This window comes from Oenanthe melanoleuca, chromosome 9, assembly GCF_029582105.1.
Source record: "Oenanthe melanoleuca isolate GR-GAL-2019-014 chromosome 9, OMel1.0, whole genome shotgun sequence".
Classification (NCBI taxonomy): Eukaryota; Metazoa; Chordata; class Aves; order Passeriformes; family Muscicapidae; genus Oenanthe; species Oenanthe melanoleuca.
In genome coordinates, this window is record NC_079343.1 from 23,455,254 (window position 1) to 23,480,897 (window position 25,644).

Genomic DNA, 25,644 nt, shown 5'->3' on the forward strand with positions numbered 1-25,644 from the left:
GGGGGATTGCTTCTCCTTGGATCTGTGCCCATGGTGGAGCAGCAAGGCTTCCCAGGCCCCTGAGCCAGGGCAGTGCCTGTTTCTGTCACAGCAGCTCCATCAGTGCTGCTGCTCATGCCTGCTGAAAGCAGTCAGAGGAGTTTGTGTGTGGTCTGTGATGGGGCACCAGCCCATACTGCCCTGCTGCAGTCCCCCCAGCAGCGAGGGTTCACTGCTCACCCAACCCATAGGGAGAGAAAGTGTCAGACAGGGAGAGCTTTGCCAGTCCCCTCTAAAGCCCTGGTTGCTGCAGGTGGGCTCAGCACTGGGCATCCCTCACCCCACTGCCTCCCTCCTGGCCCTTCCCCATTAGGAATTTGTTATTTCTGAAGTGCTGCTCCAGCATCTGCAGCCCTGGCACTAGCAAGACTCGTGCCCACGCCCACATCCAGGCTGCTGCAGCATCTCAGGGGCCTCAGACCATCCCTGAGGTAAGGCTGGGGATTGGAGGGGTTTGCAGCCTCTGCTTTGAACATGTGTGGTATGTGTGGACCCAGAACATTTAGGCAATGCTGCTAGAAAGAAATGTCCTCACCTTGGCACAACTGGACAGGCACAACCACCCATGTTCCCCTACTGCTGCTGCCTGCTAGGCACACCCCATCCCCACATCCCTCTTTCCATTGCTAAAATCCTGTTACCCTCTCAAACAGCACATGCCTTACCATTTCCATCTGACAGCAAGATTTCAGCAGCATTTCTTGATCTGTTTCATATTTTAAAGCAAGCAGCTATCCCTCCTGCCCTTTATCTCCTAACTCTACCCTAATAAATATGATCGCTTCATCCTGTGAGACCTGAAAACCCATTTCTGAAATTCCCTTGGAAACTAATGCAGTAAAACAAGCCTATAAATATAAATAATTATGATAAAAAGGCATGAAATGCCAGTCTTGGGTCAAACATACTCATGGAGTGACATTAGCAACAAATAACTACGCAGGGTTTGAATGTAGATGGAAAATAAAGAGTAGCTACTTCATTGCCCATAACTGTCAGGCTCCTAATTTGGGCAGGCTATATTTTACTGATAGCAGAGCAAACAGAATCATAATGCACCCCTACCTTTCCTGCTTTGTAAAAAAATCCCATTCATTCCCAGGGAAGCAAGGATGTTAAAAACAGTGGTGTGAACTGAGGTGAAAGGATAAGACAGAAAGCACAGTCACAGGATGCAATTCCCTTGTGTTTGTTGCACATCATATGCTAAGTTCAATTTTCCAAAAGCTTTGTTTTATTTTTAAAGGTAACATCTTTATTATTATTATTATTATTATATTTATTAGTTATTATTATTATTATAATTATGCAGAGATGAGATTTTCCCCCTTTGATCACAGAGCAAACAGTTTGCTTTTGAAAATGTTAATGGAGTCCAGATTTAAAACATTTTTTCTTCACTTTTTTTTTTGTTGTTGTTGTTGTTTTTTAAAACGTTGCAACAGGCAGGATCTGGGTTTCCTCGTCCTACACAAAGAAAGATTCTGGAGTTCACACTCCAAGCCACTACCGGCAGGTCCTGCCTTGCTCAGCTGTCATCGTCTCAGTGTGGTTTCGCCAGGTGGGGTGGGTAGGTGGGTGGGAGGGGAGGAGTTGGAAGAAGGGAGGGTATTTGTCAGCTATGTCGAGTCTTGGTTAACAACTTTGCCTCCATTCATGGTTGGTGTCCCTGAACTTTTCCTTGAGCGTCCTTGTTTTTCTCCAATTTCATGCAGCGATGGCTCTCTGTACATGCACACTGCAAACAGAAGAGACACCCGTTAACAGCCCTGAAGCCACAGACACTCATGACCATAACAAATTATTTCTTTGTGTATGATGCTGAATTCCAGCCCCATTACAAACACACACACGTACCCACGCTTACAAAACCTCTATTGACCCAGCAGCAGATCGTGTTACCAAGCAGGATCTGTTTACCTGCCCTTGCTGCCACTTGCTCCTGTCTCTGTATTCTTTCAAAGGCAGAGAGAAACAGCAGGTTGACTGCTCACAGATAAAGCTTTCTAGGTTTTATGTGCTTTACAGTTTTTTCATGATATATTCATATATATAAAATAAATATTTTAGCTCACAGAACCATGTGCTACTTTGAGACGCTGATTATCAACTAACAGCAGGTCCAAGAATGACTTGCTTCCCAGCCTTTGACCTGCAACAAAAGCCCTTCAGAGACCTGAATCAAAACTACACCTGTGTCTGAGCCATGCAAGCGTTCTGGGTGTTGAGCTGTGGATCTGAAGTGGTGACTCAAGCCCATTTGGCTCCATCAGCCAAAAGCCAAGGTCTGCTCTCGGCACTTCCTATTTATTCCTCTGTAAATCAAGCCAGCCAGCCAAGGTCAGGGCTGTGAGCAGACACATGGGATGTGTTCAGTGATAGCAAATCAGGAGCTGTCCCAGCTTTCTGTGGTTGTCTGGCAGCACCTGAGAACAGGGTGACTGGAGGGCACCTTCTCTCCAGACCCTGGCTATGCTGTGTGTGTCCTATAAAAATGTACTTGCTGGAGCCCAGACAGCAGGAGAAGGCAATGTCTGCCCAAGGCATGGCTCACCCCACATCCTGGGCAGGACAAAGCATTTACCCAGCTCAACACGTGGACTGAGTCCTCACAGCTGTCCTTGTGCCATGTGGGGTGTGCCAGAGCAGGGGCATGGGCTGCTCACACCAAGGAGAGCAACTCTGATGAGCTCACTGCAAATGTGGCAGGGTGCAAATGTGAGTGTAGGAGTGAGGCGTCTCAAGGGCAGGCACAGTGGAGTTGAGAACACAAGGCAGGTCCAGACTGCAAATGTCATGTCCAGATCTTTGCAAAAAATTAGGAAATGAAGAAATGATTGTGTACTGCTTCATTTCGTGAAAGTGTCACATCACAAACGGCACAGAGCTCCTATCAGGGTTTGGTTCTGGGTAATCAACGGGACAAAACTTTAAAAATTATCTGAAGAAATGAAAAGAAACACCCCATGTATGAAAAGGCAATGTAATGCTTGTATCTATAATGTCCCTTGATTTGAAAATAAATCCCAGCAATTAGAGGCAGGCTGAAAATGACATTATTGCTCTGCACTTTTACTCCTGACTAGATAAACAGTTACAGCACTGTGCAACAATACAGGACAGAGATAAAGTGCAGTCAACTGTGTATTAGTAGGAGGGATATTGAATTGAATATATAAGCAGAGAAAAAATATTACTTTTCCCACGGAGTAGTTTTCATGCAAGTCTTTCAAAGCAGTTTAAATACATATACACACTGGGCCTTCCAGCAAGGCTGAAAGGAGGTACTGCTCTGCAAACTGTTATTGCTACTGGAGCCATCTTTTTCGTGAAAATTAGAAAAAAAGAGAAAATAAAGGAGTTGTCCCATGGGTCTGGGCCAGGATGAGCTGTGCCAGGACTGCCCATGAGGTCCAGACAATGGATGCTGTCTGCATGCTGCAAGGAAAATGTGTAGCATGGCAACAACAGATGGAAAAGGGGTCTCACATCCCTTTTACTCCTGAGCTGCCCCTAGACCTTGGAGAGTGTCACTCAACAACTCAATGGTGAATTTGCCTGCTGTTGCAAAGTACCCAATAAAGCCCTATTGCAAGGTACCCAATAAAGCCCTAAAGAAAGTATGAAATGGTTAACAACTGAGGAAAACCTGTGCCCTTGTGATTTCTTACCCTGAGGTGCAGAGCCTTTTGTACACTGAGGATGTGCTCGTGTTGTCCCAGTGCCCCTGACATTCCATACACAAAGTTTTGTCTATTGTCACTATTGCCTTCATCCTGACTTCTCTGGTCCCAAGCTGGAGCTGCAGGGATCTCCATCAGTTCTTCCCCCAGACAGCTGCATGTACCACGCTCATCTCACCCCCACCCATCCCAAATAACCCATCAGGCTGGGCCAGATGCTTAAAGGACTGAGCATGGGTGAATGCTGTAGCAGCACCATGGCATGCTGCCTTTCCTCAACTCACTGCCTCTCACCTTGAGCTGCTAACAAGGTCCACAGAGTAAATACAAACCAGGCTACTGAAGTAAACAACATTTGCAGCTACAAATGAAGGAAACCCTGTACCTGGCAAGCAAATAGGGCAGGAATTCTAAGTTTATCTTCCAGTCTAGTGCATGATATGAATGCTGGTGTGGGGCATGGCTGGAGACTCACATTGAGCTTTTCAGACAAAGTTGTCAAAGCCTCTGTAGGAGACAGGCTGTGCCAACAGCCCATGCCAGAAAATCTGTAGCAGTATAGGACAAGCATATTTTCAGTATTTAGATACACCTACAGGATCAGTGTATGCAGTTCTTACATGGCATCATGCACAAGAGATGCCTGGATATTCTCCTGCTCAAGAGGCTTGTGCACACGTGCTGAGCTGTGGCCATGGCTCAGCAGGGGCTGTAAACCCACACAGAGGTACACAGGTGTGTACACCTACATCTGCACAGGCAAAGGGCTTCAAGGACAGCCCAACATGTTGTGCAACAGAGGCTCCTGGACTGCAGCTTGTTCCTCTTTGTACTGAGGAAGTCTGAGCGTGACTCACGCAGGGAGATGTTAGTCATGGACTGGGGAGGGGGTGTTTGCAAATGGACTGTTGTGAGTGCCCAGATCTTCCCAGCTTTGAGAGTACATCTTTGGGGTCCAGGACTTGCAGCACTCCCTGGCAGGTCTCTTTGGGATCTCTCTGTGTGTATGTGTGTGTAGACACAGTTCCCTGTCACCTGCACCGAGGTAAAGCAGCAGCAGCAGTGTGACAGTCACGCCTGGACGCCTGGGAGGTCTGCTGGAGCACACAGCACAAGGAGCTTTGGAAGCATGAGCAATTCAGCTAGAACAAGAGTTCCCTCCCTGCTTTGCCTTGCTTCTCCCACCCACCTACACCCACACACCAAGCCAAATACAGCCCTTAATGTCTGGAAACCAAGCTAATGCTTCGGAGTTTCAATCAGATAATCAGCTCCTATGCCCCAGATTCCAATCAACACATCCATATTCATGCTTTAATTGGAAAGTGCTGTTAGCTTGATCTGCTGAAGAGCTGCAAGCATTAATGGAAGAGGGTGAACACAGTGGAGCTGTGCCCATGTCTGCTCTTGTGGCTTTCGATTCCCTGCTCCCCTGCGAACCAGCAGTGCCTGCCACTCACAGGCACAAGGGAAAAATTTGCACAAAGAACAAACTCACCAATTAGGAAGGAGACTGAGGGTACAAGTGAGGAGGAAGGGGGTGGCAGGGACCATACTTCCTGAAGGCAAAGGTGTGGAAGGGGCTGCCTATCACCCAGAAACAGCTCAAACTCTTGCCCACATGCTGGCACAGGATCCCACTCTCATTTCTGCTTCCCAGACACGGCCCTGGCACACCACCCACATGATGACACTGAAACCACCCTGGGCATCAGGGACTGCCTGAGTTTGGGAAGCATCATTTCGTGTCCTGACCCTAGCATTTCTCACTTGGCAAGTGAGAAAGTTTCAGGGGATGCAACAAACTCCATTTCCTTTCTCTAGAATATGGCAAAAAGCTTATTAAGCACATTAAATATTTCCCATCTATCCATCTCCACTCTGTGTCTTTCCTTGCCCCAGACCCTTGAAAGTCAGTAGGAACCACAGCTTTCCTAAGCTGCCATTCAGCAGGTGGGTAGCCCTGCAGGATCATCATGTGCCCGATGTGCCTGGCTGGATCTGGGCAAGGCTGGAAGCACATCCTCTGGTAGCAGCACAGAGAATGCTCCTTGCCTTGATAGATACCACAGCTCTGTGTGCTGGTATCAGCCTGAGTGCCTCTATTTACCAGTGCTTTGGTGCAGGGAGTTAATTGCCTGAGTAGCAGCACTCAGGGGCACCAGGGAGTGGGTGATTAGGCACCCTCATTTTCTGCCTCTAATTACTGTGTTCTAAATCCCAGCAGATGCATTTCAGAGGCATGTGAGCTTGTGTCTATCTGGTGGTAAAATGTGAAGGATGCTGCCAGGTGGAATCACACTGTGTTCAGATAAGAAAGGCAGCACAGAATGGCAAAAAGCCAAGCAAAATCATGGTTAAAATACATCATGTTTGCCATCTTATAAGATGATCAAGAGTCTGATAGATAACAAGTGAGTTAGTGTGGGATAGAAAACATACCAAAGCTTGCCCACCTGGAAGACAGACCCAAGAGAGGAGCTGTGTTAGTGAAGACTCATAGAGTGTGGAGACTTTGAGATTTGATTTTTTAAGACTATTTTTTAGGATGTTGGGAAAGTGACATTTTACATGGGCAGGTAGTAATTGAACAAGGGAGAACATTTTTAAACTGAAAAAGGAGAGATTTGGGTTAGACATTAGGAAGAAATTCTTCTTTGTGAGGGCAGTGAGGCACTGGCAGAGATTGCCCAGAGAAGCTGTAGATGCTCCATCCCTGGAAGTGTCCAAGGCAAGGCTGGATGAGGTCCTGAAGAGCCTGATCTGGGGAGGGTGACATCCCTCTCCATGGCAGGGGCTGGGATTAGATGCTGTTTAAGGTTCCTCCCAGCCCAAGACTTCCTATGACTCTATGCTTTATGTATTAAGGTGATACCTTTGAAGCATTTTCACAAAACCTACTGCATTTTCCTACTTAACAATGTCTTGTACTTTATAACATCTGAGGACTCTGCCTTAACAAAACTTGGATGTTATTTCCCTGAGGAATGAGACTGGGAAAGATCTGGCTGCTTGGATACTCATCAGTGATAATAAATGGATTCAGACTAGCCATTAACAGATCACCTTTGTATCTGAGACAAGTTCACATCATGAGGGCTGAAGCACCATAAATTCAGAGTTAAGGGCTGCTCTGTTGACTCGGAGGAAGTTTTTTCTGTAGCCAGATTTGCCACCCTAAATGTTTTCTAGTTTGGGCCAGGAGAGAGAAGAAACGTAACTCTTTGAGAGAGTTACATTTGAAAATTATGTCTTCAAGGAGAAGGAAATACAAATAAGAGAGCACATCCACAGTAAGCATCTGATAATATTCCTATTTAAATGACTGGAAATGTCTCACATTGAGATGGATTTGGATATTTAGAAGAACAAAAGGCACTGTGGATGGTAGGGTTGTTCCAGCACTAATCATTACAGACACTTAGAGAGACTAAATTTCTCTAAAAGATTGCTTGTTGTCCAAGTGACAATTATACTCAAGCTCATTTCTTGTGCAGTCTAGTTCAATCTTGATGTCTTCCCTTTAGGGCTCACTTAGCTCGAATAATCAGTGATCAGAAATAAAAATATCAGAAGAAAAGTGTTGCATATGTGTGTTTTGAAGCAAAGCTGGTAGCACACAGAACATCAACTGCTGCCAGGCTGTTTGCCTTGGCTTTGCCTGTGCACAGATGGGAGAGGAACTTAACGTCTCCCCTGTTATTACTTACCAAATTTTTTGTGCTTTCATATTGATTAAGCTTAATCTCATTTCCAAAAACAAACAAATCCTACCTACACTAAACTAAAAAAACCTCCTACCGACCAAAATCCAAAACTTTTCCAGTTGATATCTACTGAATTTTGTACAAAATACCTCCAGCATCCTGCCAATCTATGTGAGTCAAAGCACTCTGAGTGTTTAGCACAGCAGAAGCTGTAGCTGATAAAAGCCACAGATAACACACATCCATACACAGATACCATTGTGTATGTATGCATATGTGCTCCTGTGAGTACTTAGAAATTATCTCTGAGGATATTTCTTATTTATGTATTAGTTTGCCATCCATTTGCTATTTCAAGGAGACTTCTGAATTCAGAGAGCAGAATGAAGCAACAAGAATCAAACGAGCTTGGGGAGCAATCTGGGCTTTTTTCTGTTTCCCTTCCCTGTGAACGCTCTCTCACTAAACTGCTGCATAATTTTAGTGTATGTCAGAAACAACTGGGAAGTTTCATCTCAGAGATAACTGCCACTGAGTGGTAGGTGAAGTGATTCCTAGCAATGGATGTGGCACCTCTCCTTCCCAGGGGGAGCAGATTCCTCCATGCACACATTCCTGTGTCAGCCATCACGTGGCAGGGCAATGCTGGTGGTGGTACCCAGCAACAGGAAACCTGGGGGTGTGACTGTGGATGGAAGCTGTGTCCAGAATAAGCAGCAAAGCCCACACACTGGGGCAAGCCACAGCATTCTGCAGAACCGACATCCAAATACAGCAGGAGAGAGCTTTGAGAATTTCCTTGGAGTCATAACAAAGAGAAAGAAACTGTTATAACAGGGCAGGAATTGCCCCTTTTCTGTAACATCTCTGCTTGCAAGCTCTGCTCACGGGGACTTTGAGGGATGTGGTGCAGAGCAGTCACGAGGAGATGAGCGCGTTTTACTCCAACCCTCCCCGCCAGCCTCTGCTGCCTACAATGATCTCGGGCTGGGAACAGAGCCCTCCGTCTGGAGCCACAGTCCCAGACAGCTGAATGCTTGGGGAAGCTGACACGTGCCTTGGCTTGGGAGGCTGCCAGCTCTTTGATGCAGCAGCGCTCACAAAGCCTGACTGCAAAGCGTGTGGAGGAGGGAAGAAGTGGAGGAGCCCTTAATTTGGCTGCCAACTTGCAAAGCGCTCGCTCGCTCGGGAGGTTATGTGACAGCTGTGATTGAAGCGAGTGTGGGAGGAGGCAACTGCGGGAAAGGGAAGCTCTAGGGCTGGGCTGGGTTATTCAAAATGAAAGCCACAGTGGCGTTTGCTGAAATGAGATCTCTGCTGTGGGTCAGGCAGCTCTGTTAAGGCAAGGCTTTCCACGAGGAGGGTCACAGGAATGGCCTAGTTTAATGCATGCAGAAGGGAACCATTGAGCTGTTCAGCAGGCACCATGCATGATAGATTAAAAAAGAAGCCTGGATTCAAAGGATCCCACTGATCAGTGTCAATGCCCAGCCAGGCAGCAAAGGAAGAGGAGGTGGAAACCCAGCTCTGAAAGCTGGTTCTTGTAAAAGACTCTCCTCATGGTCAAGGCAAGAGAGAAGCTGGTGACCAACCCCATGGCTGAAGCAGGCCCTGTTCCTTAGCAAAACGCAAGGGCTTAGGGTACCAATCCTACTAATGCCTCAGATAAACAACAAAAGGCTCCTGGCTGCAGAGAAGCTCTTGAAAACAAGCACAGGACAAGCAGCTCCAGGCCATTCTCTGCTCTTTCAACATTTCCCTTTCCTGTGCAAAGGCCACAGATACTCTGGGAATGCTGCACTGAATTTCTCTCGTGCTTTTCCTCCCACTCACAACTGCCTGCCCCTGAGCTGGGAAGCTTTTAAAAAGGTCACTGCTGTGTGCAGTGAGCTGTGGCCTCCACCACTTGTGAGTGGTACCTGTTAGGAGAGCATCAGGCCAAACCTTCTCCCACAGCCAGCACGGGGTGGTGAGAGGGAGCACAGGGCTGTGCAGCCAAGGCCAGCCCCAGGCTACTGTGTCCCTGAAGGGGGCAAAGGGCAGGACTAAGATGGGGTCAGAAAGGCATAGCTAGTTTGGGGATCAAAAAGTGGTGCTTTTCCCAAGCATGAGATAAGAAGCGCTGTTTCCAGAATCAAGTTAGCACCTGTTAAGTACTAGGCTTATCACACTATCTCTCCATTTATCAGGTGCTAACCCACAAAAAGTAAAATATCCTGGCAGGAGCCTGAGGCACACTTCAGAGTGTACAGGCATCAGCAGGAGGGCAGAACTTCAACTCCATGACTTTCACTGAAGCCTCACACTGTGATGAAAACATATGGCATGACAGCATCCCATCTAACTTTGGACAACAACTCTACCCCTCAGTGACTAACTAGGATGTCTTTACATATGAGGAAAACCAGATTTAAGTTCTCTCAGGGTAGACATATAAAGAACATTCACAGCTGTGCTGGTAGGACCCATTTTTCTTCTGTTACTGTGAGCAGAGTGCCAAAGTCTAAAATCAGGTGAGATAAATCCTGCCTCTGCTGACTCTGTATGGGACTGGAAACCTACTGAAATATATCAGCAAAATCCTCTGAGAAGACAACATTATGATTGCTGCTGCATCACATTCCTTTGGAACTGCTAGCTGCTTTCTTTACCAGTAATTTCTTGTGTTGCTGGGCTTTTAAATTCATCCTTTATCACCCCAAAGCCAAGAAACCCCTTTGAGATTGGAAGGAAAGCAGAGGAAATGCTAACAGTGCAGCCCAGCACTTCTCTGAAGTGCTACAAACATTTCTTCTCCTTGCTTTCTGCTCTCGAAGCCCAACACCCCCACAAACAGGAAACCCCAACTCTGAAGTTGTTAACTCCCCCAACCCAACCCCACTGAGGGAGAAAGTGGGCAGATTCCATACCTTCAATGGGTTTGGGTACAAAATGTGATGAGGGTTTGGTTTTTTTCACTCGGTTTCCCTTCATAATTTGACCTTCTTTATTGAGTCCCAGGAACCACGCTCGTCCGGATTCTTGCTGCCGGTACAGCGTGGAAGAATAAATAACGTAGTAGTTTTCAAAGACAGATTCTTTAAATTTGCACTCTGGTGTGAAAACATCCTGCAGTAAGAGAAAGAGAGAAGAAGAAAATACAATGGGAGAATTAATCACTGATCTTTTAAATTTGGCATCACTGAGTTATACACACATTGCAGTTAACAACAGAAAACAAGAGGCAGCAGCAATGCCAGCTCCCAGCAGTAACACCCATGTAGACAACCCCTGAAAGGCTGAAAGGCAAGGCTCTCCTTCCCTGGCACAGCTGTGCTTTGCAAAACAGCCTACAGTGAACAGGCATGAAAAACACGCAGGAAAATCAGAAATTTCCCAGGATTTAGACTGAAATACTAAGCAAAAGAAAGAAAAAGAGACCTGAGAAGCAGAGACAGCCTTGCTGTTCCTGATGCCCTCCCCTGGCTTTGTGAATACCTTCCCTGTGATGGGCAAATGTACAATGCTTGACTAAAATATTGAGGGTTCTTCAAATTCTTAGAGGCAAAGGACAGTTTATTGAGCCATTTAAGAGGATTCAAAGAAATGAGAGTACAAAAGCAAGTAAACCATTTAATTTCAAAAGCGGTGTGAGGAAATGCTGGCACAAAGCCTGGAAATCTTTCAGTAAAGAGAAAGAAGTAATTTTAAAGACTTCTGGCTTAAGCATTTCTGCAGGTACCTAGAAGCATTTCCACACCTGCCCTGGAGCAGAGCACATATGGATCTGTCCAGGACATCCCCTGAGCCTGTGATGGCTGTGGGAGAAGCTGTGCCTTTGCCACTTTGCTGGCTTTGCATGAAGTCTCCAGGATGAAACTACACTGAGCTATGGACTAGTACTTGTTATGTCCCAGTATTCAAGATTTTCACAACAGAGAAACATTAAACCTCTTAAAAGATCTGGCTGGCCAGAAGATTCTGTGACAGTGGCTCCCAAACCTTCAGTGAGTTGTATGTGGTTGTTAGTGGGTTGGGTTTTGTTCCCAGATTTTGATATTTGGCAGAAAATTTATCCGGCCAAACAAATTCTCCCACTAATTTTCTAAAAACTATCCTTGCAAAAAAATTTCAAGCCATAATGTAAATTCATTTTCTGAAGCAAAGCTGTTCCAGCAAAAAAAAAATCCCTTTTTACAGGTCCCAGATATTTCTGAGGCCTGTGAGTGAAGGCAGATGCTTCTACAGGAAAGTGGGGCTCCCTCCCAAACCTTCACCACTGCCAAGTCATGGGAGCTTCTCCAGCCCTGCCAATGGAAAACCCATGACCAACATCTGAGCACAGCATCTGGAGTAATGCCACATATTTACTGCAGATCTTATTTAAGAGCAAACATTCTGAACATTCAGCAACACTCAGGAACGTGTTCCCAAGAGACCTGGGGGTTATATGAAGTGCTGCTGGTGTGACAATAAATCCAGTGTGCAACAGACCCGCAGAGACTGGCAGCCTTGAAGCTACAGAAGATAAAGCACAGCAGAAAGCACAGAGCTGTGCTGCACACCTGAATTTTGCATCAATCATTAGCACCACACAGGTAAAAACACCATCAGCAAGACAGGCCATTTTGCCTTATCTAAGGGATTCCTTCTTGCTGGAGAAATAAATATTTTTAAAAGAGAGTAAAGCAAGTTAAGAGAGATCTAGATGACTTAGAGCTCTATAAAATGGTGTTTGAAGTAGCTTCCCAAAAGAACAGTGTTTAAGTGTTCCTTAAATCTGCCCTTTATCTCCAGGCTTTGCCTTGCCTGGGAAGGCACACAGCTCACCTGGGAGCTGGGTTTGCAGGAGCTGCCTCTCGACTCCTGGCTCAGGGGCACTCCCTGGCACCAGGCCCAGCCAGGCAGCAGCTCTCAAACCAAACTGGACAACTCAATCCCCTTCCCCATGCCTTCATTACTCCATCAGTGAAAACTTATCACAAAAATTTCCTTTAGAGGGACTAAAAAGTTGTCAGGCTGTGAAAGATAGCTCCCAACTTGACCTAAACATGGAACTAAGACTATTTTCAATGAAGAAGAAATATAAAAGCTAATGCATTTTGAAAATGTAGTTTCGCAAAGAAAAAAAAAAAAAAAGAGAGATTTTAATTAAAAGTTATTGCAAATTAAGTTTTCAGCTCAATATTGGTTTTAAAATTACTGCAGTATAATATTTTATGACAAGCAGCAGCAGTTCATAAAAGCAGATGCTGTATTGTATACCCTCTTGTACCAATAAACCAACAAAATTCTTACATTATTTTAAGCAAATGCATGTAAAGACATCAAAGTAATGAACATTTTAAAAAAATAAAGAAAAATCTATTGATTTCCTTTAAATGTTTATGTTCCCCCTGCAGCAAACAAAAGCATCCCATTCCTTTGGTGAGTTGGCTGGTTGATTCCTCGTCTCCATAATTCAATTGAAACAGCACTTCAGGATATGAACCATGGCAACACTACTAGAGAACACCCCAGCTCTGTCCATTCAGCAGCTTAGAAAACCCACAGGTTTGACAGCTAATTCTAGTTAAATAATACTGGGTTTATCCACTATTACCCTTCTTCTTACATCCACCATCTCACCAGCACCAACTGTGCCATGTGGAGACAGACACCCATGGGACACTGCTCATCCTGCCACCAAACTGACGTGTCCCAGCGTCCTCACAGGTCTGAGCAGCAGAAATCTCTGAGGACTTGACACAGAGAGCAAGAGGATGAAGAAAGGAGCAGATAACCAGAGAGGAGACAGGGCAGAGGAACAGGACACAGGCCACTCTGCCAAGCACTGAGGATTTTTAGAGCGTCCTCTAAATCTCATTAACATGCAAACCCTTATGTTTTTCTTCATTAATGTCTTCTTGGTGCCCCATGGCCAGCCTTCAGCTACACTGCATCATTTAGTTTCATTACAAGCCTTTGGCTGTCAGCTTTGGGCTACCAATAACAAAAGGCTGTTGGGATATTAATGGCAGAAACTCTCCACAAGCTTCACTGTCAAAATTAATTGTGCAATTATGCTGAATCAGGTGGGAACTGCTGTTCCAGTTGTCTTAGGCTGAGATGAGCTCAGAAGAAAGACAGAAGTGCAGGTGAGCATAACAGGCTTCATAATAACAAAGCAGTTTGTAGCAGGCACTGCTGCACAGCCAGAAATCTGAGATAACAGAAGGTATTTAAAAAAATCGCTGATCTACTGACCAGACCTCTGGGGCATGCACAATTTAGGGCTCTTTTTTATTTGTTTGATTTTGTTTATAAGATCAATTCACTGCTGATGAAATGTGCTAGATGGGCACACCAGGTGTCCAATACTTTATCTTTGTCTCAGATAAAGAGTGGCTAAACACAGCAAAGGGATCCTCAGGCTGTGCCCCCCACGTGCTTCTGACAGCACATAAGGACATCCTGCCCCAGAGGCAATGCTATGGGGAAGCCCTGGGCTCATGAGCACCACTGCACTTCCCCACTTCCTGCAGGGATCTTTGGAAAGAAGGTTATAACAAGTCCCACTCAATTATTTTTCTAACTCTCTCCTTGATTGACCATGTACAAGACAGTGAGAGGACAGATGGCTCCTATCTTTTAATCACCAGTCTTTTTTCAGTCTTTAAACAAAGAAATAAACAGTGGCTCTATTTTCTGCCCAAAGCCCACAGAAGTCTCCTGTCAGGACTGTCATGAACTCAGCTCATTCAGAAAGCCCATCAGTTCTTCTTATTAAAGATTATGCTTGTAATCTGTAGGAAAAAAAAAAATTCTCTCAATTTAACTCAATGTGAAATACCACGACTGAATTATTTTTGCATACAAAGTAAATAAATAAATGTATTTGTTTACCATTTGGAGCCTGAGGTATTTTGTTTAGTGTCTAAAGATATTACTGAAAGTGGCTTGGAAAAGCAGTTCATTTTTTAATTGTTTAACTAAAAACCTGTATGAAATATTTGCAAAAGAAACATTAGTAATTTACATGAAAAATGATTAACATCTGCTTGCAACTTGTTTTTTGCATCTCAATCCAATCCCTTGAACAAAAGCAATTGTATTAAGAAGAATAATTAGATTTGCTCTGAAAAAACAAAAAATAGGTCTAGTTTGTGCTAACTGTAGTTTTACTGGAAATTTCCCAGTCTTTAAAAAAACCAAAAAAAAAAACCTAACACAGAATCTATCACACAGAAAAAAAAAAAAAAAAAAAAAAAAAAAAAAAGGGAGATCACATTCAATGACCCTTGGAACCAAAAGGAGCTAAATGGATGCCTCTGCCTTTGGGAGGCATTCAGTGTGCCAGACCTGCTCAGGCAAGGTATAACACCACAGATTGCCCCAGAAGTTATTTCTGGGCTAGAAAACCAAGATGTTTCATTTATCCTCGATCCCAGTAGTGTCTCCTGCCATCTGCAGATGGAAATATGGATGTGAATTCCAGGCACAAGCCAACCTCTGCATCACTCGAGCTAGTTTGGTTCTTCTGGGAGATGCTGGGAGTGTCTGGGCCCATCTGTCCCTCACCACAACACCACTGGTGGTGGTTTGTGAGAGGGCAGATTTTTTTCCTAATCCACCTCAGCTTTCACCTGGCCTGGTCAGGTAGATCTAACCCAACCTCTTTGAACACAGCAAGTTTGACTGGACTGTCCTTTGCATTTCTGTAAAGCTGGAGAAGTTCCACAGACATTGGTGCAGAGGCACTGCTGTCAAACTGTGGGCATGAAGCTGCAGGGCATTCAGTGATGCACTGACACCCTTGGAGATCTCAGCTCCTACAAAAAGTGCCAACCCAACAGTGCTGTAACCCTGGTGCAGTTACAGTGCTGCCAGGGCAGTGGACAGTCCTGGTGCTGCTCAAGGAAACAGTGACAGCCCCTGCCATACCAGCCTGGGAGCATCCCTGCCACGGAGCATCCTCAGCCAGGAGGTACAAAAAAAAGGGTCCCAGTAAGCAACAGCATGGTGCTTCTAAATTCTGATCATGAGAGCCAGCAATCTGCTCCCCAGAAGCCCCTGATGTCCTCAAATCATGGCAGAAATGTGACAGGTTTCCATGAGCAATGCTCAGAGAAAGCCAGCAGGCAACTGTCACAGGCTGCTGTTGTATTCAAACCCAGCTGCTCACTCAGTGTTCCCCCAGACTGGGCAGCTTTGTTCATATTGCTCACCATTTCTCTACAAACATTCCCAAAATTGCCAGATAAATAAAGTTGGGTTTTTTTTGTTTTTTTTTTTTTTTTTCCCCAAGATCTCCTTTTATTATAACCCAAAGGAGAACAGCAAATACACACATCCACAAGCAAACCTAATGACTTAATAAATTTAGTCACTGAAACTAGAGGCAATAAAAGAAAAAACCCATTCTGCAAGTAGTTTGTGCCACAGTTTAGGAAAGGGATGTTAATTATGAGTGTTGAAATATCTAACACACTCCCAGAGTAACAGTTTTCCTTTGTTTACAGCACTTATGGGTTTCTCTTTTACATTCTGCACAATTACTGAGCCAGATCTTCAGATGGGATAAAAGCTAAACTGCACCATAGTCTATGGCATGGCAAGGCTTCCCTCCCAGAGAATCTGGCTCAGGATACTTACTGATGTTAGTGTTAATACTTAAGAGTTCATCAACTCATTTAAAACATATTAAGTAGGAATCATAAATACCAGCACAGCTATCAGCAGTGGCATTTCACTGTTGCTGTGGAGGCAGAGCATGGAATGATTGGATTGTGTTCACTTGTCTGTATAAGCACTGCTCCATCCTGGGGAAAAGGATGGCATTATAGAAGAGCATCTGTTTTATGGTGCTCTTTACCCAGTAAAGCCCGTTCTACATTCCCCACTGACCTCATTTAGGGCAGGGTTTCATCAACACTCCTCTGATGCTAACAGCACTGAGAAATTCAGCATTGAAATCAATATGGATGTGCAAGACACCGGATTCTTGAAAACATTTGGGCTTCCAGATGAAATGCAAATGCCCAACTCCCACTTAGACCCCTGAAAGCTCAGAGACTGTTTTTGAATATCTGGGAATTTGTGACCACAAACCTCATATGACAGCACTTGATCCTGGCATACTCTTATTCCCAGGACAGGGCTTTAACCAGCGGTTCCATTTGCAGGACAAGCCCTGTGCATTCCTCAGCAGCACTGCCACGGCAGAGATGCCTTGCACAGAGTCCAATGCAGTTCAGTGCCCACCTGCCTCAGTGTGGCTTCTCCCCTGACCTAGGGTTGCATCTGTCTGGAAATGCTTTAAAATAATTGTAGCTGAGCTCTCTCTTGGCATGTGATCAAGAACCGCAAATGTGCATCCAAACTTTACATCTCATCCCATCTTTGTCCAGATGGCAGGTGATATTCTACTCTTCACACTCCACTCTTCCTCCCCCTTCTAGCTCTGTAAGAGATTGGTGACAAGTCTTCTTGGTGGCCTTTTAGAAGTAGGAGAGAGCAGATACATTTTAAAATAACAAGCTGCTACATGGGAGTGTACAGTGAGGCAATATGGTATCTGAAAGCATTCTGACTCCGCCTGGACCATCTGTGGGCTGGAAGGAACATATTTTCAAATAAATCATCATCCATGCAGGTCTGTTCTCCAGCTCTGGGAGCTGGGAAGCAGCATTAGCAAGTCACCTAACTTACTGCCTCTCAAAATTTAACTAGAGGGCTATCTGCCCTCACTTTTGTGGGAACTCTCTGTACTCAAGGTAAATAATTGTTCAGCTGGCCTCCCTTTAAAACACCCCTGCAAGAAGTGGAGTGCAGATCTGCAAAGTCTTGTGAGTTGACCCAATATTCCTAGACAGGCAAAAAAAACCCCAAGTGCTGGACAAGCCTCTGTAATGAGGCTGTGGATCTTTATACACAGACAAAGGTTGTCCTAAAGCACCTTTTTATGTTCAAGGACTGATTAAATTATTCACGTCACCATTGCTGAGGAGCGCTGGAGACAAAGGTGTGACTGCAGCATGGACATGCCCAAGGTGTCCTGCAGCAGCAAGGACATCTGCCCAGCACACAGCAGAGTATTGACCAAAACCCACGGTAGGTTCTGCAAGACACTGAGCCCTGTTTCACCCCAGACAAACCAGTTACCTCCATCACTGAGCACACACAGATCCACACAAGCCACAGTCTGCCTCTGGCTACAAACCAAATGCGTTTTGGGGATCCTAAATCAGACCTGTCCACCCCACCACAGCTAGTATTGTGTTCTTTTGCTTTCAGCTCTTGGCCTGCTCACTGTGCACATTGTCACCAAGTACTTCATAAAGTGCCCAAATTCACTGCACTGGCCTTTGGTGAGCTGCTCATGCAATCCTCACAGGAACACAGCTCTTGGCTTAATGATTGCTGAACATAACTGGGGATGACTCTTCCAGCCAGGCTGCTCACTCCCATACCTCCCTGGAGAGCTCAGGGGACTGGATGAGAGAACAGGCCCTGTCAGTAAGGTCTGGGTACCACCGACTGCCCAGCTCTGTGGGCAGTGTGACCTGTTAGAAGCCAGCACATCATGAGCTGCTCACTCATGTGGCACATTGAGCAAGGCACATATTTTGCCCTTTGCTTCACTTTTTTTTAATGATGGACCCAAAATTCAAATTCATGGTTGGACATAGTAAATTTTCATCCCTTCTTTTTAAAATATAATTTACTTGATTGATTTGGTTTTTAATTTTGGATCCTATTTCAAGTTGGAATTTTAAAGCCTCTGAAAGTTTGTATTGCTATGAACTGCAGTAGTGATCTCAGCACAGCTCACTCATGTGGCACTTGGCCCATCTAGTGCAGTACTGCTCTTCCAGAAGGCAACTGCTTCCCACAAAAGGGGTTTTTCCTGACACCATTGTCTCTGGAATTTCATTTCTGGCAGCCTGGGGATCTGGTGAAACCCCAGAATAATTTCTAACCTGGGAATTCCAATTCATCTATTGTCTTCTCTACATTCTGTTTTCCTGACAAAGTGTCTGAAATTGCTAACAATGTTATCAACTCTGCTTACTCCAAAACACCATCCAGAAATACATTTTTGCTTTCAGACATAATGATCATGAGACAAGATGGCACTAGATGAAGATATGTTAGCTGCATACAAGAAAAACAGATTTCCTAAATTAGCATCGTACTGCCTCATCTGCTAAAGCCTGAAATAACTATAAAGAAAAATAATAATGTAAGAACCCAAGAAACACAGCCAGATGGGATGCACTGAACCTCTGATCTCTGTTTCTTGGCATCAATCTGAGTTTGAGCACAGGGCAGAATAAATTGATTTGTTGCTTTTGGTTATGTTTGAGGTCCTGCTATTTTTATTATTGTTGATAATAATTACAATGTATAAACTAAAGTAACTTATAAACATGAGATTATTTTCTTCTGACAGTCAAAAGAAACCTTTTAGTGGAAAATAAGCAGTCAATATTGGGTTTATCATGTTATTATTTATATGAAAATCATCCTCAAAGGCTCAAACCAGAGTACAAATGCCTTGGGCATGTAATAAAATGCCCTCACAATGACAGGAGGAAGGGTAGACTTCATAATTTCTACATTTTTGTGCTGAGGTCTTGAGCACTGAAAGACCAGATGGCTGGCTAGGTGCTCTGCAAACAGGAGGTGCCAGTGAGTGGAGAAACAAATTTCAACCAAGTTCCAGTTCAGTTTCTTAGGCAAACACCCCCTTTTTCTGACATAAATTAAATAATGCAATTACAACAATGTCAGCAAGAAAACGATTGAGAATGAGCCCCAGCCCTTGTAAAGAATAGTCTTACAAGTGTTTTATGGTTTTTAACACACAGAAAAAACTGTCCTGTTCTCACCCAACAGAGTGCAGATCTGAGGGAAGAAAATGGCCTCAACTCAATTTTCTGTGTAGCTCATTTTTTCTGTGTAATTCATCATCACATGGGCAGAAGATAAGGGGACTTGCCAAGGAGCTCACCAGGCCTCTTACAGCCCTGGGATGCTGATGTGCTGAGATAGCCTCTCTGCTTTGACTCTTTAAATTCAAACTGTGAGACTCACTGGAAACACACCCTATCTTTAATGCTGGAATCATCTCTCCTGCATTAAACCAATTTCAGAGTTGTCATAACCAGGGCTGGAAATTCAATTTCTTTGCTGTTGAAATGTCCATTTTGAAAATGAGTGGTGCTAGATTATTAATATTTTGACAGCTTACTGACAGATTGGCTAGAACTGGGCAACTAACACAGTCCTGTGGACTAGAGCATCAACTGAGGCTGGGGTGAGCTGGTGTTGGACCAGCAGGTTCTTCCAATCAAGATGAAATGTTACGAAGTGTGACAATTTCTGTGGCTTTTCTGACACCCCTGTGCCCACTGCTGCAGTGCCTACACAAGGAAAGGTTCACAGAATATTCTTGGGAAGAGGCCAGGTCTGCTGCCCACTGGCAGAGCCAAAGGGAACCCTCTGAGATCTGTGCCTCAAAGCCTGGACCCCAGCAGCATTTCTGCTGACAAAACCAGCAAGAAGGTCCATGGTGCTCCCTTAATACCTGCCAGGGTGACACTCAGGTGACACTTCACATCCCTCTGCTCATCATCCCAGCCCCCAGTGAAGGTAGGTAGGTAGGTGCTATAAAAGAAGACTGTGGGGGGTGTGCAGGCACATTTCTGTGGCTTTTAGACATTTATTCACTGGTTTTCTGAGAATTAAAAAAAAACCAACCAACTCTTCTGTGACAGGATTTCCATCCACATACTGATCACAGTGTTTATGCATAGCTCGAATGAGCTGACAAATCTCACAGTCCAAAACAACTTCACGGACAATGCTGGGCTTATTAATACCTTGAATGGATTTCCATGGTATGTATGTGCTGACAACCTGACTTGTTCTCTTTCTGTTAGTTTCCTTTTGATGTGGAATAACCCATGGACAATGCACAAACATTTTGAATGGACGCAAACTATGCCACAGCTCAGGTCTGATGGTTCCAGCCAACTGACCCATTGTAGCGATGCTCTGCTTCCCAGGAATCACACAGATGGAAATATATCATAAGGGATTTTGCAGCAGTGGCTATAGTGAAATTTTTCACTCTGTTGCACACTTTGCTAGAGAACACAGATTAGCTTTGGCATCTGATCCTGTTCAGAAGCCAACTAATGACTTCAACCTCCCAACTAAGATAATACAGTCACTCTAGAGAGAGTAATATAACACGCTAACTCTATTTGGCAGAATGCACAGTAAAGCAGGAGACCATTTTATTGTGGGACTAGTATACAGAAGACTGTGCAAATGTCTTTAAATTATATGACCCAAAATCAACAGAGCAACCCAGAGTTAAAAATTACTGCTTTCACTTTGTAGCTACTTATTGCAGCATGCAGGCTCAGTGAGATCCAGGGTTTACAATCAGATCTGAAAGCATTTGATTATTTTACATGGACTGTGTTTACACTGCAGTACCAAATGCACAGAGTGAAACTGTTGGTGGCAAGGGCTGGATGCTGGTGCTGTAGACATTTCAGGATGGGTTCAGTCTGGTGTGACTGCTACCTGGTCCCATGATCTGACTATCTAGTATCTTAGGGCCACTTTCAGAGAGAACCCTTCAGTTTAGCTTCACCGAGAAGTGAAGCTAGTTTGCACAGCCTGAATCACTCTGCAGTGCAAACCAAAGAGCTGCATGTGAAGGTGACTGGAGGGATTTTTCAAGAAGTGCAATCCTGGTCTGACTAAAGTACTAATGCCAGAGATAGCTGGGATAGCTGGCTGGTTGCACTGGGGTATTATAAAGCAGGCATGTGATGATGTGAAATGTCAGTGCTCTTAAAAGAGGCCAAAGGCCCTGTGTGCCCTCTAGAAAGCAGGGGCTGCTGTAACCTGGGTGGGGACTGTACACAAGGTCCTCTTCTGCCATGTGCAGTTTACATTTCAGATTGTTCCTTTATGATCTCAAATGCCTCAGCCACACTGGATGTAGTAACACAAAGTCTTCCAAAGAGCACTTACCACCAACATCCACAAACAGCTACTCTGGCCATAGTAACAACACAACAGAGCTAAGCCTACCTATTTGAAATCAGTACCTGGCTTGCAGAAAGCCTGGAGTTTACTACATATCACAGCTGAATTCTTCTGAGGTTTGAAAATATTTTCCTTAGGATGATAAATTTTAAAGAAATCTGATTTATATGTTCCAGCAAACACTCCGAGGGGGACGGAAATCTCAGAGCTGTCCTGTATATATCATTGGAAAATAAACATGCCATTCCTGCTTTCTTCTGTGCTATTACAAAACTAGGGGAGGGAAAAAAGCCCCACTGAACCAAAAATGCCCCACAAAAGACAAACTATTTATTCATGGGCATATAAAGTCCTTTCTTACCATTTGCAATATTTCTTAGTTTCCATCTGTTTTCATCAATACCAAGTCCTGAATCATTAATGCAGCAACATGAGCACAATTGGATCCTCTAAGAATCACTAAAGCTGGACTAAACATTCTGTTCTAGGAATAAGCACTGATTCATGAATGTTTGTATTAAAATTGATATGATCACTTCCATAACAACGGAGAGAAAGAGAAGATGACAAGTCCTGTGAAAACATAAGTTGTGGTGCTGGGAGAAACCCACAAAGATAACCTGTGTCAAAGTGTCTGATTTAACTCAGCCAAAGGCAGGGACTTCATGCAAGCAGAATGATCTGGCAAAGCTGTGGTGATCTGTTCATACTAATGGACCTGAACAGTCACTTCTGCCCCTACAATCTGTGGCACTGGGGTCAGCAACAGGCAAGGTGCCCCAGCCCATCCTGTCACAAACAGTGCAGCTATGAACAGCCATCACCATATAGCACAACACAAAAGTATCTGGAAGGTGAAAACCTCAGAAGCAAAAATTCAATCAGGCAAGTGATAAAATGCTTATCAAATCACTGGGTTTTGTTTACTAGTTCCACAGTACTGTGTCTCAACTGACCTAGGCAAAGCACATTAGCAAACTGCTAATTCAGAAATACATGTAACTGCACTTAGAGGAGCACACAGAAAGTAAGAGCACCATGGGGATCATTTTACTTAGAAGAGGGCAGTGAAAAAGATGAGGAAAGTGAGACAGAAAAGAAGAATAATGAGAGTTGTGAGATTTTGCTTTTTAAGCTGGTCATTAAAAAAATAAACTTTCAAGTGACAAGGATGCTCTAAAAAGTCTGCTTTCTAAATTTAGCTTTGCTATTGAAAAGTCTTGGGTTTTGTTCTTTTGTTTTTTTGTTAGCGTACATTTGATAAAAAACAGAGGCCTGATAATCCTGGCACTACACATTTTCAAAAGCCATTCTTTAGCTGCAGCCTCTTCAGAGGGTGCAGATAACATTTGCATGGATACAAAGCCCTTGCAGAAAGAATGTTCCTTAAGGGCAGAACTGGCTGTAGGGTTTAATATTGTAGGAACTGACACTCAAAATTAGCAGCATTCACATTAATAGCCATGAAATTATTTATTCATATCAGGCTCTGGAAGGCAGTGGATAGACTAGGTTGTTCTGAAAGGCTCTACTCCCATAAACTTTGTTGCATGACTTATTTTCAGTTGCCTTTTTCTGGAACATACATTCATTGTTACAAATCTTGGCACACATTAATGCCTTTGGTTCCTTCTTTCCCTGATTTTTGTGAATGGGAAGACAAATCTGTACACCAAGTAATGTCCACAGCCAGGAGGCAGATGCCATAGTGCAGCACAATCCATGCTCCAGTGCAGCAGGACAGAGGGCACAGTGTGGAAGAGGCTCCCTGAATTGTTTCTGTCCTTACTGCAAAACAACAGTTCTCAACAAAGCAACAAAGCTCCATCTATAACCTTCTGATTTCTTTCCCCCACAAATTATATGATCCAAAAAATACTACAAAGCTGTTTTGAATTACACTTGCTTCAACAGTTGTCACTTTCTGTTTTCCAGCCAGAATCTAGCACAAAGGACACAGGCATCAGGTTCAGGGGTCAGAGGTCTTGAGGGACTCCTGTGGAAAAGCTCTGCCAGGAAGGCAAGGGGGCTCTTCAAATGATCCAAGCACCTGCACCCCTCCAGCCAGCCACAACCACAGGAAAAGCCATTTGAAAAGCATCACATGCATCTTGTGAGGCCAGAGGGACAAGTATCAGGGCCACAAAAACACTGACCTGAGCTGCTGAAGTTGCCAGCAAGGTGGGACTCTGCACTAAAGTTCTCTGCCTTTTTTCACCCCCACCCATGTCCTGAGCCCTACTGCCTGACCTTGATCAATTTAATATATCCATAACCAAATTACACTGTAGCAGAATGCAATTATGCAATCAAATAATGAGCTATGGTTTCACTCTTGGTCTTGTATGCAAAGCCACCTTTGAAGAGAGTGATGAAAGAAGGGATTACTGTAAAAGGACAGCACAGCCCCACGTACTAACTACTGGTCAGGATGCAGGGGACAGTGTCTGCTGGCAACATTGATCCATCAGCTGCTTTTAATGGGCAGCTGAAAACCTTCTGTGCTGCAGCCTCACAGCCAGAGCCATGGGTTTCATCCCAACACCAGACATATGCTCACGACAGGCATGCTGTGTGATGGGCCTCCACACCTCTCCAGCCAGCAGCCTCTTTCAAACACACTTATTAAAACTGACTAAAGAACTGCTGCACTGCTGGCCACTGCCAGATTGGCAGTCTGGCAATAGCTCCAAGGGAAAGGTGTAAGAACAGATAAAATGCAGTGAAAGCTCCTCCTTGCTGTTGGCAGTGGGGAGCTTGTGCCTGCTGGGGCCAGCAAGAGTGTCCTGGTGCTTAGGCAAAGCACCAGCCTCCTGTGGGACTGCACAAGAGTGGCAGGCACTCTGTGCTCAGAGCTGAGTGTGAGAGCTGATGTAGATCCCCAAGGAGAGACAAGAAGGGCCTGAGCCAGGAGAGGCTTCAGTGAAGCATTACAGGATGGAGGATTTCTGGTGGGGCTCAGATTGGAAAAGCAGCTCCAGGATTACACTTTGCTGCCCATCAGGTCTCAGTCCATGGAGAATTCACTGTTGTTGAGATTTCAAGGTGTTTTGGAGGAAATGGCAAAAGAAAACCTGATATTTTATGGAGATAAGAAACTGCCAAAACCTATTCTGACCATCATACTTGTATGTGTCATGCCATACTCACATTTACACAGGCAGCTCACAGAAGTAGGATCAAATCCCTAATGCTACAAGCAAGGGTGGAGGTCTGTCCCTGTAGGTAAACAAATGGTGCCTACCAGCAGAGCAATCAAATATTTCCATTTATCACACTCATATAAGGATCCAACAAGAAAGTCCCACCGTGGTGAGGAGATAATGGACTAAGAAAAATGAGGTCAGTTGCATAAGATCCTTGAAAAGGCTGTGTCAGAGTCAGGATCTGGATTTCTGAATTTCAGCTTTCATTGTAAAAGCTTTTCTCTACTGCATTCAAGAAAGAACAGGAAGATACTGCTGTGCCAGGCAGAGCAGCATCCAGTCCCCAAAAGCTCCATTCCACATCACCTTTCAGCCCAAGATCCCTGGCACTGAGGCACAACGTTGCTGTGCCCCATCATTTTTCTCTCTCTAGCAGGAGCAGCAGCATGTTTGGGAAAGTGAAAGTCACTCAGCAGTGATGCCGAGCACACGCACATCGAAAATCCCCGAAAGGTCGATGGAAATGAATTCCCTATCGTCAGCAGCAGCTTCTCCCTTTGCAAAGATAAACAGCTTTTTATGCAGGCAGTATGTGTGCTAGCATGTACTCTGCAGCTGACAACATTCAGCCTCTAGTGTAGCTTGTCAAAGCCTGATATGCTTTCCCTTTATCAATGTGGCAAACTCCTGAACACCGTGTGCTCCAGGCTGCTGTCCCTGCAGGCAACACAATGAAGCACACCGTCATTCTTGCTGCTGCTCTCTGACACATGCATCTCCTGGTGATCAAAAGCCAAAACACAGGCAGATGCAGCTCACAGCTTCCCAGAACAACCCCTCTAACCTGTGGATACCCAAAAGGCCCTGAGATGGGGTGCTGTGACATGCACTGACCAGAAAAAGTGATGACAGGTGAGGTGGCCACAGTGCTTCAAGGGCCTCTTCCTGTCAAGAGTTCTAATTGTGCAATCTCCTGCTGTTCATTCTGAACTAAATAGGATTAGGGCCATCCCAACACGAATCATTCATGAAGCAAAT

At 44.6% G+C, this 25,644-nt stretch overlaps 1 protein-coding gene across 3 annotated transcripts in view; it reads right to left on the reverse strand.

The window, feature by feature from the left end:
• Positions 1-1,250: 1,250 nt before the first annotated feature.
• FGF12 (fibroblast growth factor 12) overlaps positions 1,251-25,644 on the reverse strand; it is a 216,001-nt gene continuing 191,607 nt past the window's right edge. For all 3 annotated transcript variants that reach the window (XM_056498946.1, XM_056498945.1, XM_056498943.1), the window contains 2 exons: positions 10,339-10,537; positions 1,251-1,777 (listed from right to left, as the gene is read on the reverse strand). In XM_056498946.1, coding sequence (XP_056354921.1) covers positions 1,659-1,777; positions 10,339-10,537 — 318 coding nt within the window. In that variant the 3' untranslated portion in view covers positions 1,251-1,658. The remainder of the gene's footprint in view (positions 1,778-10,338; positions 10,538-25,644) is intronic.